At 36.9% G+C, this 14,401-nt stretch overlaps 1 protein-coding gene across 1 annotated transcript in view; it reads left to right on the forward strand.

The window, feature by feature from the left end:
- The window catches only part of STK31 (serine/threonine kinase 31), a gene marked incomplete at its 5' end in the record, with an annotated part of 64,160 nt that overhangs the window by 32,440 nt on the left and 17,319 nt on the right, over positions 1 to 14,401 (forward strand). The window contains 7 exons of the mRNA XM_080665215.1: positions 1,773 to 1,895; positions 3,205 to 3,384; positions 5,647 to 5,763; positions 9,072 to 9,191; positions 11,322 to 11,453; positions 12,663 to 12,764; positions 14,081 to 14,161. Coding sequence (XP_080521341.1) covers positions 1,773 to 1,895; positions 3,205 to 3,384; positions 5,647 to 5,763; positions 9,072 to 9,191; positions 11,322 to 11,453; positions 12,663 to 12,764; positions 14,081 to 14,161 — 855 coding nt within the window. The remainder of the gene's footprint in view (positions 1 to 1,772; positions 1,896 to 3,204; positions 3,385 to 5,646; positions 5,764 to 9,071; positions 9,192 to 11,321; positions 11,454 to 12,662; positions 12,765 to 14,080; positions 14,162 to 14,401) is intronic.

Here is a 14,401-nt window from a genome sequence, read left to right on the forward strand (position 1 = left end):
TGCCTTCCCCAGCTCCCGAGTCTCTGCCCAAGAGTCCAGACTCCCCCCACAAGAGCGTGGGTCCCAGGGGCTCGCCTGGAACTGGGGTTCAGTGCAGTCAGAACTGGGGCTCAGTGCAGTCAGGAGCCTCTGACTCCCTTCCACTAGGGAAAGCCTGTGGCAACCTCCGCTGCCTTTGTGCGCACTGGCACGCGCGCATCTTCAGACCTCTGCCTTCCCCGGCTCCCGAGTCTCTGCCCGAGAGTCCAGACTCGCCCCGTAAGAGCGTGGGTCCCCAGGGGCTCGCCCGGAACTGGGGTTCAGTGCAGTCAGAACTGGGGTTCAGTGCGGTCGGGGGCTTCCTTCCCCCTTCCGCCAGGGAAAGTCAGCCAGGCTCTCAGCCGCCCTTCCTCTCTGCGCGCACAAAGACCCTTTGCCGTACCTCCAACTCTCTGTGAGCTTTTCTCTTTCCTTCTAGTTGTAGAATTTTCACTCAGCCAGCTTTCCTGTGGTTCTGGATGGTGTCCCTTCTGTCTTTTAGTTGTAGTTTTGAAATTGTTGTGAGAGGCAGCAGTTTAGGTGCTTACCTATGCCGCCATCTTGGTTTCTCCCCCGTTGGTTACTCTTATGGAACTGTCTAATCTTAAGTGTCGGTGTTTTCTGCCTCTGAGGAGTATTTTCTGAAAGTCTTATTCCCTATTCAAACCTAGGTTGGTCAGTTGGCATCTAACTGGCTCTGAATGAGCAGAGTGAACAGAATAACTAGGCCTCAGGAAATGTCAGGAATATTTAATTTGGAGAAAGGTTAGATTTGGGTTATTTTACATATTAGACCCTAACTGGTCACTTCTGATTATGGAAGGAAGAAAGTGACAGAAGTAATAATTTTTGAATCTCAGTGAAACACTGGCAATGCTATAGGTACTTTATAAACTTCTCCTTACACTAACTTTTTTTCCTCCTTTTTGTTGAAGGGTGACATTGGTTAATAAAATTATATAGGTTTCAGGTGTACAGTTATATAATACAGTCCATCATCTCTATATTGTATGTTCACCACCCCTAGTCAAGTCTGTGTCCATTGAGGGTAGGATGGGAATAGGGGGAGACAATGTGTAATTAATAGGAACTTGAATGTTTTTCTTAAGAAAAACAAAAATTTCATTGTTGCAGAAATAATGGGAAAAAATAAAGATTAGCAGAACAGGATTGTTGAATTTAAATGTCTTATTTTAATTAAGAGAAAGAAAGCTCTTTGTCAGTTTGTTGATCTAGGGCAGGGGTGGGCACGTCCTGCCCGAGAATTCATTTGGTCGGGACCTGCCAAGGCATTAGGTGGTGAGTTAATACAATGTTTGACCGAATATAGCAGGCTAATTTTTAAGTTGATAATTTTTTTATGGCCATTTGATTTATAAATATCAAAACGGCTCTTGGTAGAAAAAAGGTTCCCCATCCCTGAACTAAGGAGAGGTGTTTGTCTTATTTGCTACTGTGTTTGGAGAATGTAATTTAAATTTTACTGTTTTGAAGGGATCAATTAAAAAAAGTTTTTTTCATTGATTTGAGAGAGAAAGGGAAAGGGGGGAGAGGTAGAAACATCAGTGATGAGAGAGAATCATTGATCAGCTGCCCCCTTCTGGGGATCAAGCTCACAACCCAGCTATGTGCCCTGCCTACAACCATTGAACCACACCAGCTGGGCTAAAGATCAATTTTTTTCATATAGGTCAATGTGTAAAAACACTGGGTGTGTATATTAATGATGGTTATTCTTTTTTCTCTTCCTTCAGAATGAAGGGGATATTTTGATTGCCAGAAGAAATGAAGTGCAACAGAAACTGTGCACGGCAGTAGAAGTTTTTATTTTGGAAGTAGATGAGTTACCTCTTAATAAACGCTTGAAAACATTGCAGGTTGGAATTTAAAAAGATACATAGCATTAAATACACATATTTATCATTTGAGAGATGAAATTAGCATTTACCTGGAGACTTCAGATAGTACTAATGGCTGCAAAAGTTTTTCTTCTCTTCTTTGATTCTAATTTCTTCTTAATGGAATTACAATTTCATATGAATGGCCCTACCAGGTTTGGCTCAGTGGATAGAGCATCGGCCTCCGGACTGAAGAGTCCCGGGTTTGATTCTGGTCAAGGGCACATGCCTGGGTTGTAGGCTCGATCCCCAGTAGGGGGTATGCAGGAGACAGCCAATCGGTGGTTCTCTCTCATCACTGATATTTCTATATCTCTCTCCCTATCCCTTCCTCTCTAAAATCAATAAAAACATTTAAAACATTTCATATGAATGTATTTAATATGTTAATGAATATATGTGTATCTGTTCTGCATGTTAAGAGAGTTCTCTTTTCCCACAGATGGTACAGTCCTCTCCAACTTGCACAGATTGTATTCACTTAGTGCTATTCTCTGTCTTCCAAAGGCTTTCTCAGAGTTTTATGATGGAAATTTCAGGCTCTATTAAGTTTTTTCTTGTCTTTGTGACATTTCTTCAGTTTGATTTCTCAAGAGAGCCAGCAGGCTCTCTTGTTTCTTCCAGTTCTTTAAAAAATGCTTTTAAGTACACATATATGTTTGGTGTCTTTCCTTAATTGGAATTATTTGTATATTTTGATGTGTAGTTTATTTATTTTTTTAAATATATTTTATTGATATTTTACAGAGAGGAAGGGAGAGGGATAGAGAGCTAGAAACATCGATGAGAGAGAAACATCGATCAGCTGCCTCCTGCACACCTCCCACTGGGGATGTGCCCGCAACCAAGGTACATGCCCTTGACCGGAATCGAACCCGGGACCCTTCAGTCCACAGGCCGACGCTCTATCCACTGAGCCAAACCGGTTTCGGCGATGTGTAGTTTATTTTTATTAAGTAGTAGGTCTTGGAAACTTCCATGTCAGGATAAAACAGTAGTGATTCTAATTTAAAGCCAGAGAAAATAGGGGGCTTTCTTCTTAATAGCAAGCCTAAGATTATAAAGCTTTCTCTATGTAACCTTAATTCACTTAGTAAACTTACACTATTAGAGTCCAAACAAGTCAGCTTCTAGGTAGTTGTATGCTTTTGTGTCTGTCTAATTGTTCTGTTTTATTTATAAAATTCTCAAGGATAGAGGGTCAACATACTACATTTCTGTCTCGCAGGTTCTAATACAGTGCTTTAATCCTAGTAGGAAGTTAATAAACAGAAATATATCTCTGCAGGATTTGTCAACCTCTTTAGAAGCAGTATATGGACAGGCCAACGAAGGGACAAACTCTGAAGAAATACTTAAGAAATTTTATGACTGGAAGTGTGATAAAAGGGAGGAGCTCACCAGTGTTAGGAGTGAAACAGAAGTTTCTCTACAACGTCTTGTAGCGTGGTTCCAGAGCACCTTAAAGGTAATAAGAGCTCTTGCTCAGTGGCACAAACCAGGGAATTTAAAAGAAAAATTCCAAATGTAACTTACCCCTCTTCTGAGGGATGCGGGGAGGAAGAGAATGAATATGAATGAGAATGTGTGTGCTGAGATGGAGGAATGAGGAATTTACATATTTGTAGTATGTTCAGGACCTATATAAAGACAACTTCAAGCTATAGGTGTAAGATAATATCACTGGAGTTTATTACAAGTAGTGTGTATTTTGCAGCTATAATGTGGAGATAAGGGCATGTAAAAATACATGTGCTTTAGAGGATAGTATAGCTATCCTATTTTTTGTTTTTTTTTTAGCAAGATGAATTTTAAGATTAGTTGGTTAACTGGTCATGCTTAAAATATGCTAATTGGCGTTGTTTAAATCTTTTGAGTTTTAGATATCTTAAAGATCTTAAAGATACCTAAATTAAATAGAGACTCTTAGTCTTAGTTGATATTAGATATTAGAGAAGATGTTTGGTATATCATTCTTTTTAGTTCTTGTTTACTGTTATAAAAACAGCATGTAATTTTCCAAACGGTGTGGGGGCATGTGGTTCTATATTATGTACTCAGAATGCTAATTAAATTTTAGCCTAGTTTTGTTATTGATTCTCTGTTCTTCTGTTTGCTTTACAACTTCCTTAGCAAGGGCAATCTGTGTGAATGACTTCCAAATACGAATTTCTTTGTTTTGGAAAAAACGCAAGTTAATTTCTAGCTACTTCCATAACTGATTTTTTTGTACTTTCTTTTTTTTTCCCCATTTGGCTCTTGCCAGGTGATTTTTTTAAAAAAACTTCTTTTTTTGTTGAAAGTATTACACATGTCTCTTTTTTCCCCCATTGACCTCTCCCCAGCCGTCCCACCCCCCAGCACATGCCCTCACCCCCCTACTGTCTGTGTCCATGGGTTATGCTTATGTGCATGCATAAAAGTCCTTTGGCTGATCTCTTAACCCTCCCTTCCACCAGCCTTCCCTCTGAGGTTGGACAGTCTGTTCGATGCTTCTATGCCTCTGGATATATTTTTGTTCATCAGTTTATGTTCATAATATTCCACAAATGAGTGAGATCATGTGATACTTAATCTTTCTCCAACTGGCTTATTTCGCTTAGCATAATGCTCTCCAGGTCCATCCATGCTGTTGCAAATGGTAAGAGTTCCTTTTTAAAAAAATATATATTTTATTGACTTTTTACAGAGAGGAAGGCAGAGGGAGAGGGATAGAGAGTTAGAAACATCGATGAGAGAGAAACATCGATTCAGTTGCCTCCTGCACACCCCCCACTGGGGATGTGCCCGCAACCAAGCCCTTGACTGGAATTGAACCTGGGACCCTTCAGTCCACAGGCCGACGCTCTATCACTGAGCCAAACCAGTTAGGGCAAGTTACTTTTTTTTAATAGCGTAGTATTCCATTGTGTAGATGTACCACAGGTTTTTAATCTATTCATCTGCTGGTGGGCACTTAGGCTGTTTCCTTTTTGGTACTTTCTTATGGATAATTAATATAAGTAAATTATTGCTTTATTCTCTTTTGTTATTGATCACAATTATCTTTCTGTTTAGGTTTATTATTCGTTATCTTTTTCTTTCATTTCCACAGTCTGATTATTTGAAACGAAAGTCACTGTTTGTGATCTTTAGTTCTATATTATAATTAAGGCCCCTGATTTTATTCTATTTAATATCTTACTATTAAGTTTATTTCCTGATAGAAAATACCTTTGTTTTTCTAATGAATGGAACCATTTGAGTTTAGTCTCTAACTTTTAGTCTCCAGATTCCTAAATACTAGTAAGTCATCACAAGTTATAATCATATTGCTTCCTTGTTCAAGACCTAATATTGCCTGCCTAATACTTTCAGATTTAAGCTTGCCACCAGCACATTCAAGGTTTTGTAAACCAGTTTTTACAAAAAAAATTGCAAGACTAACTCTTACTATTCCCCCCAAACATCTCGATTTTGTCTCTGTTCCCCTCCCCCATACTTTTCCTCTGTATTCTCTTACCTCTGTTAACCACTAACTATAAAAAATATCTGTTGGTTTTTTTTTTTTTTATGTGTGTGATACATCTATATGCATAAGTTACATGAGGGTAGTACTTTCTTTCTATGTATTCTTACTTCCCCCACATTGCTCAGTGAATAGGCTAATGTTCTGCTCCAGTTATAAGGACATGGTACTTATTGAAATAATTAAATGAGATATTTCATGCTTTTATTTTTTATAAATGAGGCTTTTGATCTCTCTGTGGAAGAATCACTGACTTCTGAAGACACAATTGATAATATTGATGAAATCCTAGAGAAGGCGGAGTCAAGTGTCTGCAAAGAGCTGGAGATATCTCTGATTGTGAGTATTGATATTTATTGCTTCCTTTGAAACAATATGGTTTGTTTCTCTTGCTGGTTAGAAAGTATCAAGACTGGTTTTAGCTTTGCTCTTATAGGCCTGTTTGAAAGAGTAACACTGTCAAATTCTAATCCAAATACAAAACAAAATCTCATTCTTCCCCAGGCATGGTATTTTCATTTTTAATAGGACATTTTAACATTAAAAATAAAAACTAATGTTTAATTCTAGGAAATCTAAGTGTAACCACTTTCTGAAGCATTTGATTCTTTAGTCCATCATACTCAAAGACTGAAATAAAAGATTCTTAAAATTTATGAAAACTTGAAATAAATCTGTGAGAGCTTTGGAAGCAGATACACATGGTTGACTAATAGCTCCATTTCTCTATTGTGTATATTCTCTGTTGCTATGTTAAGTTAATCCTCAAAAGAATGTTTTCTTTTTTTTATGTTTAATAAATCTTTATTGTTCAGATTATTACAGTTATTCCTCTTTTTCCCCCCATAGCTGCCCTCCACCTGGTTCCCACCCCACCCTCTGCCCTTACCACCCCCCCACTGTCCTCATCCATAGGTGTATGTTTTTTGTCCAGTCTCTTCCCGCACCCCCACACCCCCTTACACCCGAGAATTGTCAGTCCACTCCCTTTCTCTGCCCCTGATGCTATTATATTCACCAGTTTATTCTGTTCATCACATTTTTTATTCACTTGATTTTTAGATTCACTTGTTGATAGATAAGTATTTGTTGTTCATAATTTTTATCTTTACCTTTTTCTTCTTCTTCCTCTTCTTAAAGAATACCCTTCAGCATTTCATATAATACTGGTTTGGTGGTGATGAACTCCTTTAGCTTTTTCTTATCTGTGAAGCTCTTTATCTGCCCTTCAATTCTGAATGATAGCTTTGCTGGGTAGAGTAATCTTGGTTGTAGGTTCTTGCTATTCATAACTTTGAATATTTCTTGCCACTCCCTTCTGGCCTGCATAGTTTCTGTTGAGAAATCAGCTGACAGTTGTATGGGTACTCCCTTGTAGGTAACTGTTTTTCTCTTGCTGCTTTTAATATTCTCTCCTTGTCTTTTGCCCTTGGCATTTTAATTATGATGTGTCTCGGTGTGGTCCTCTTTGGATTCCTTTTGTTTGGGGCTCTCTGCGCTTCCTGGACTTGTAAGTCTATTTCTTTCACCAGGTGGGGGAAGTTTTCTGTCATTATTTCTTCAAATAGGTTTTCAATATCTTTCTCTCTCTCTTTTTCTGGCACCCCCATAATTCAGATGTTGGTACGCTTGAAGTTGTCCCAGAAGCTCCTTACACTATCTTTATATTTTTGGATTATTTTTTCTTTTTGCTTTTCCGGTTGGGTGTTTTTTGCTTCTTCATATTTCAAATCTTTGACTTGATTCTTGGGATCCTCTAGTCTGCTGTTGGATCTCTGTATATTTTTCTTTATTTCAGTCAGTGTATGCTTAATTTCTAGTTGGTCCTTTTTCATATCCTCAAGGGTCTCACTAAATTTATTGGCGGTTTCTAGAAGATTCTTGAATAACCTTATAACCGTGGTTTTGAACTCTGTCCAGTCGTTTGCTTTCCTCCATTTCTGTCATTTGTAACCTGTTTCTTTGTCTCCACATTTTGGCTGCTTCCCTGTGTTGATAGAGTGGCTTTGTGTGCTAGGTGTCCTATAGGGCCCAGTGGCTCAGCCTCCCCAGTTACCTGAGGTGAACACTCTTGGTGCACCCCTTTGTGGGCTGTGTGCACAGTCTTGTTGTAGTTAAGCCTTGATTGTTGTTGGTATCACTGGGAGGAATTGACCTCCAGGCCAATTGCTTGTGAGGATCAGCTGTCTCTATGCTGGGAGAACTTCTGTGCTTGAGACACCCTTATGGGGCAGGACTTGCTTCAGTGGGGCTTTGGTGCTCACTGAGTCTGCCCCTTGAGTGTGTCCCTTATGGATCTGAGGAATTGTAATCTGGATGGTCCCACTCTGACCACTGGGTACACTCGCTCTTGCATTTCCAAGGAAGTGCAAATTTAGCCTCTGCCTGAGGCCACCCAGCAGGAGCTACGGAGAGATCTGCAGATTCCTCTTCTTTGTTTGGGTTTTGGAAATGCCCAGATGAGGCCCAGCTATGAAGCAATGCAAGCTGCTGTGGAGCCTTGGGCCTTCTTTTGGAAGTTCTGGGGCTCTCTGACCCAGCTGCAGTTTGTTAGGTAATTTTAGATTGCAAAGGGCCAGGCCATTCATATGCAAATGCCTCTGTTCACAGTTTGGGTGGGGCGGGGTCTCAAGGAATCAAAAGGGCTGAGTAAACAGCAATGGCTGACCATCAGCCCTGCCCTAAGAGGCCCTCAGGTCTCAGTGTCCCGCGGTAATCGCTGCAAGACCTCTGAGAGAAACCGCCCTTGTGTTCCAGCCCGATGCCAGACAGTCCAGTTTCTCCCTGTATGAGTCTGGGTCCCCAGTCTTACCCGGAACTGGAGTTCAGAGTAGTCGGGAGCTTGTGTCTCCCTCCCGATTGAAAAAGACAACCACGTCCTCAGTTGCTAGCCCCTTTCTGTGCGCACACACGTGCGTGCTTACTTCTGCAGCTCCTCTGAGTCTCAGTGTGCTTTTCTCTTTCCTTCTACTTGTAGAATTTCCACTCAGCCAGCCTTCCTGTGGTCTGGATGATGTCCGTTTTGTCTTTTAGTTGTAGTTTTGAAGTGGTTGTGCGAGGCAGCAAGTTCAGGTGTTTACCTATGCCACCATCTTGGTTTCTCCTCAAGAATGTTTTTTAATGTTAATGTTGTTCACTAGGATTCTTTCCCAGGTTTTCAGCTGTTTACCAAAGTCTCAGTAGTAATGTTCTTCATTTTACTTACAGTATTTCTTTTTACCATTTGTGATTTTATTTAGATTAGTATTAAAAATATATACTTAACTGTATTCTCTTTTGTCAGATAGTCCTCATTTAGATGGTTTTGTCAGACTTGACTTTAGAAATGGTTGTTAATAGATGATTCTAAAAATAGCTTTGTGTTTAGTTCCTACATTTAGCATTGTAGTATCCCTGATTTTCTTTAATGTTCCTCTATTCCAGACAGCTGTAAGAATAATAGTGTAATGGGAGTAAAATTCCCATATGTACATCTTTGACATCATTCTTTCTTCTGTCTAGAAAAAGATTTGTGTTTAAGAAGTATTTTAAAATGGATATAGAAATTTGTAAAAGGCAACATTTTGAAGTTTTTCCATTGTTATTGAAAGTTTTAACTGTTTTGGATACTCCTTTGTCTATAATTCCATGTATGTGATTTCATTTAGGAGCAAGGTGATGCAGACAAGGAAATCATTTTAAGTACATATAGTCAAGTACTACAGAAGATCCATTCAGAGGAAAGACTTATTGCCTCAGTACAATCCAAGTACAAGAACAGTATTGAGGTTGGATTATGCTTTATTCTATTTGTCTTCTGTGTTGATGCTTTGTATTTTTAATACTTAAACTTTTCTCAGGTAGTTCAGTACCCCGTGTGTACGTAAATTATTTGTTATTGCTAATAAAGTACTGTCCTGCTGTAAGCTGGTATGTAATTAAATTCTCCCTGCAGCTTTCTCACCTCTCAGCCTTCATAGAATTTAAGAGGGTTAGGGCCTTGCTCTGGATTAGGTTTTGGCTTAAGGAAATGTGGCTGGTTTGATCTAGCCAGATCACTAAAGTTTTTCCATATTAGCAATAAGGCTGTTATGCTTTCTTATCATTTGTGTGTTCACTGGAGTAGCAACCTTAATTTAAAACTTCTTTTGCATTTACAACTTGGCTAGCTGATGCAAGAGTCCTAGCTTCTGGCCTATCTCAGCTTTCAACGTTCTTCACTAAGCTTACTCATTTCTAGGTTTTAAGTGAGAGATGTGTAACTCTTCCTTTCACTTGAACACTTAGAGGCCATTATGGAATTATTAATTGGCCCAATTTCATTATTGTTGTGTCTCATGAAATAGGGAGGCCCAAAGAGAAGGAGAGAGATGGGGGAAGGGCTGATCGGTGGAGCAGTCACACATAGCATTTATTGGTTAAGTTTGCTATATTATATGGGTGTGGTTTGTGGCTCCCAAAACAATTACCGTGGTAATATCAGAGATCACTGATCACCGATCACCATAACAAATATAATAATGAAAAAGTTTGAAATATTGTGAGAAGTACCAAAATGTGACACAAAGACACGGAATAAGCAAATGCTGTTGGAAAAATGGTGCCGATAGACTTGCTTGACCAGGGTTGCCACAAACCTTCAATTAGTAAAAAAACAGTACTGCAAAGTGCAATAAAGGAAAGCACAATAAAATGACATGTGCCTTTTTTTTTTTTTGGAATGGTGACTTGTATGTATGTATGTATATTATGTGCATTATATCATTTTGTGAACTATTTTGAAAATGTTTTCTTCATTTAATGGTGTAGTATGAACATTTTCCCATATGATAAGTCATTTTTCAAAAAATTCTGATCCAAGGATATGTTTCCATTGATTTTTAGAGAGAGAAAAAGAGGGGAAAGGGGGAGAGAGAAGGAGAAACATCAATCATTTGCCTCCTGAACTCGCTCTGACTAGGAACCAAACCTGAAACCTAGGTATGTACCCTGACTGGGAATCAAACCTGCAACATTATTTAGTGTACAGGACGACGCTCCAACTAACTGAGCCACCCGGCCAGGGCTGAGAAGTCATTCCTCGTACAGATGTACTGTTAACTGTTCCTCTGCATTAGACATTAATGTTACTTCGAAGTTTTTTTTTTACCATCAATAATACTGTACATAACTTCATACTTATTTTTTTTCCTTTTATGGTATATTTATTCTTTTTAAAAAAGTTTTTTATTGTTTAAAGCAGTGGTCGGCAAACTCATTAGTCAACAGAGCCAAATATCAACAGTACAATGATTGAAATTTCTTTTGAGAGCCAAATTTTTTAAACTTAAACTTCTTCTAACACCACTTCTTCAAAATAGACTCGCCCAGGTCGTGGTATTTTGTGGAAGAGCCACACTCAAGGGGCCAAAGAGCCGCATGTGGCTCGCGAGCCGCGGTTTGCCGACCACTGGTTTAAAGTATTACGTATGAATCCTTTTCCCCCCATGACTTCTCCCCGCTCGTTCCCATCTCCCCAGCACATGCCCTCACCCTATACTTATTTTTGTATGTCTGTTTTCTCAGATTCCTAAAAATTATTAATTATTAAGTCAAAAGGAAGGAACATTCTTAAAACTTGATACATATTATCTCATCATTAGAAATTCCAATTTGCAACTTCTCTAGCAAAGTATGCCTTACTGTATGTAATAGCTTGAGATATTTCTTTTACCTTTGCTACTTTCAATACTGGAACAGATATTCTTCTAAATAGAAATATGGATAATTAAGAAGTCAAGTGGTAGAATTATCTTGTAGACTTTATTTCAACCTGTATTCAGTAAATACTAGTTGAATCTTAATAGATAAGTAATAAATGGTCTTTAAGTGACTATGCTATCTGTTTTGAAAATGTGATAATTCTTTCTCTTACTTAGTTTAAGAAGCAGATTATCGAGAGTTTAAATAAGCGCCCCAATCTGGATCACTTGCTGTCCATTAAAAAGACACTGAAAAACTTAAAAGCTCGACTGAGATGGAAATTGGTTGAAAAGAATAATTTGGAAGAAGTAAGCAAATAGTTGTTTGTCACTGAACTCTTTGTGTGCCTCATTTTACTTGGGCTCTGCTTTATAAAAGTAATGCATAAATGTTCTCTTTGGATAGAATCATTATTCACATTTTGTTTTATATATTTTATCTTTTCCCCTCTATGTATGTAAATAAAATTATTACATTAATAGCGTAAACATTTTTCCATGTCACTAAATGCTCTTTGGAAACAGTTTACATGGCTGCCTTGGTTTTCAGTAACGTAAATATTTTTGAATAATTTGAAAAACGCCTTTGGTTTGGACTTACATAATGTCTACTATAATACAAGCCTACTACATGCAAGGCTTGTATTGGGGGGTTCCCCAAAGGTAGAATTTTGTTATAAACTATTTTTCAGATCATGATGTCTTCTGTTTACTTCTTTTTAATAGCTGCACATACTGTTTCTTGGAAATATTTAAAGTTGTTTTTATATGATAATAGAACTAGAAGAATTAGGACATTCTAATCGTCATTAACTTCCTTCCTTAGGTTTAAAACTTTGTGAAACTTTGGGAATTCTTAGTTTTCCCTTGAGAATTTGATTTAAAAAGAGTTTTATATTATGTCTTAATCCAATTTGAATGAGCTCTGTTTCTCTTTGAAGCACTTAAGTGGAATATAATGGTTTAATATTTTTCCAGTTTTATTGTATTCTGGGCTGTGGGGAATGGTGTCTTTTTCAGTTTAATTTTTTTAACTTTTGGAGAAATATATCTAACTTTGAAAATGTCCCATTTAAGATGGCTTATTATCACTGGAGTCTTTCCTCTAGTAGACATGCCACACATTTACTCATTAAAAAAAACACAAACCCAAATCTTATGTAGAAAACAATTCCAGGGCATTTAGTTGTATTCTGGTTCCTATTCTTGACACTTACTTTCTGATGGCAGTTGGTCATCTTTATTGTAGAGAAATTCTTCAGCAAATTTTAAGAGGTGAGAAAAAAAATCTATGTAATTGACTTTGTCTTTATTTTTTATAATCCCTTTTCATAGTTTTTAGAAAATTAGTGTTAGAATATTAATTCAACAAGTGCTATTATGTGGTAGGTACATAAGGCTATGTAGAAATCAGATGGAGTGATTTGCTTAGCAGTTGCATTAATTCTTACTAGAAAGACTTATTTTCAGTCTACTTTGACAAGCCTGTAAGGTCACTTTTTTTCTTTCTGATTAAAGTCTGATGACCATGATGGATCTGAAATTGAGAAAATAAAACAAGAAATAACTCAGTTACGTAATAGTGTCTTTCAGGAAATTTATCGTGAGCGAGAGGAATATGTAAGTATTGGATTCTTTGAAGTTTTGAATTAGTTTGAACTAGAAATTGAATTAATATATCCATTTTATGAAGTGGACTATAATAACAAGGATAGAGATTATATTGGCATAGTTATGTATTGGCATAATAATGTTTATGTGAATTTAGATATTAATTTTTGATGACAAAGTAATTTATTACCATTGTACCAAATGTGGAAATTACACAAAATTATAAAGAAGAAAAAACATCACCGTAATTTTCCTACTTGTGGTAACAATAGTGATCATTATTAATTTTTGACGTTAACTTTCCTTTCGTCTTTTTTGGCTAATTTTTACAAGAATCGAGATGATAGCATAAACACAATTTGCACACTGCTTGTATTCTGCTTAACAGAAAGCCTGAAGATTTTTTTCCTTTATTAAAATTTATATGAACATCATTTTGGTATAATACTGCAGTGACAGCATTAATAGGGCAGCATAAATTAGTTGAAGAATATAACAAAAACATTACCTGGTTTTAGGGTGGGGGAGATGTTGCATCTTTAAGTCTCTAATCTACCACTAGTTTTTGTAAGAGTCAATCAGCATATTTTATCTTTAAAATGCAAAGAGTATTGTATTTTATGTATCAGGAATGTAATGTGAACATTGCTTTGAAAAATAAAAATATTGTAAAATAATAGACATTTTAAGGTTATATTTCATTTAGCAAACTCACATGACTGTGTACTTCAGTATTCACCTGGAATAAAATAGCTATCTTCCAGTGACTTGATAAGTGTCTAGAAGTTTCACTTAATGAACATGTGATAAATAACTTTTCTAAGAATTCTCAGTTTTCACATTTGCTTCAAAGAGGCTTTTGTAGAGCTACTTATTTTTTTTCAAGGCTTTTATGTGTGTTTCCTCCTAAATGACAAAGCTATTATTTTAAACATGTCACTGTGTTCCTATTTTTTTAGTAGAAATAATGACAATTTCATAATTCAAATTGGTGTATTATCACACTTTTTCATTTTAGCTTGGAAGTTAGTGCAGAGCTTGACTGTAGGCAAGGTTCTGTGTTTATATATGTATACCAGGCATAAATTGGTAATTAAATTTTTCTTCTGTTAGTAAAGATGGTATTTTAGATCTAAGATGATTCTTGGCTTTCATTTGCTATTTTTTTTTTTTTTTTTTTTAGTAGAAGGCAAAATCAGTGATTATGTATCTTAGGGCATACATATCTCTTCTTAGATATATAATAAGGGAGATACTGCTATGTTATTTTTTCCCGAAGACCAACATATCACAATTGAATATATATCTATATTTTTGAAACTTAGGAGAAGCTGAATAACTTGGTACAGAAGTGGTTCCCTGAGCTACCTCTGCTTCATCCTGAAATAGGATTACTTAAATACATGGTAAGCTTTGTTTCCCCTGAGAATTACTACTCTGCAGACAGTGTTGAAACTGATGATGTTAAAAATTGTATGTCAGTGTTAAATTTATAATATCCATACTATAAAAATGTTTATGATGAGTAGTTTCTGGGTATTATGAGAACTTTTTTTTTCAAAACTGACTTTAATACTGGCACAGTGCATTCTAGGTATTTTATTTTTTGAAATGATAGCAGTTTTAGCTGCTGGCCCAAGAGTTAG

Source organism: Plecotus auritus (assembly GCF_963455305.1).
Source record: "Plecotus auritus genome assembly, chromosome: 4".
Classification (NCBI taxonomy): domain Eukaryota; kingdom Metazoa; phylum Chordata; class Mammalia; order Chiroptera; family Vespertilionidae; genus Plecotus; species Plecotus auritus.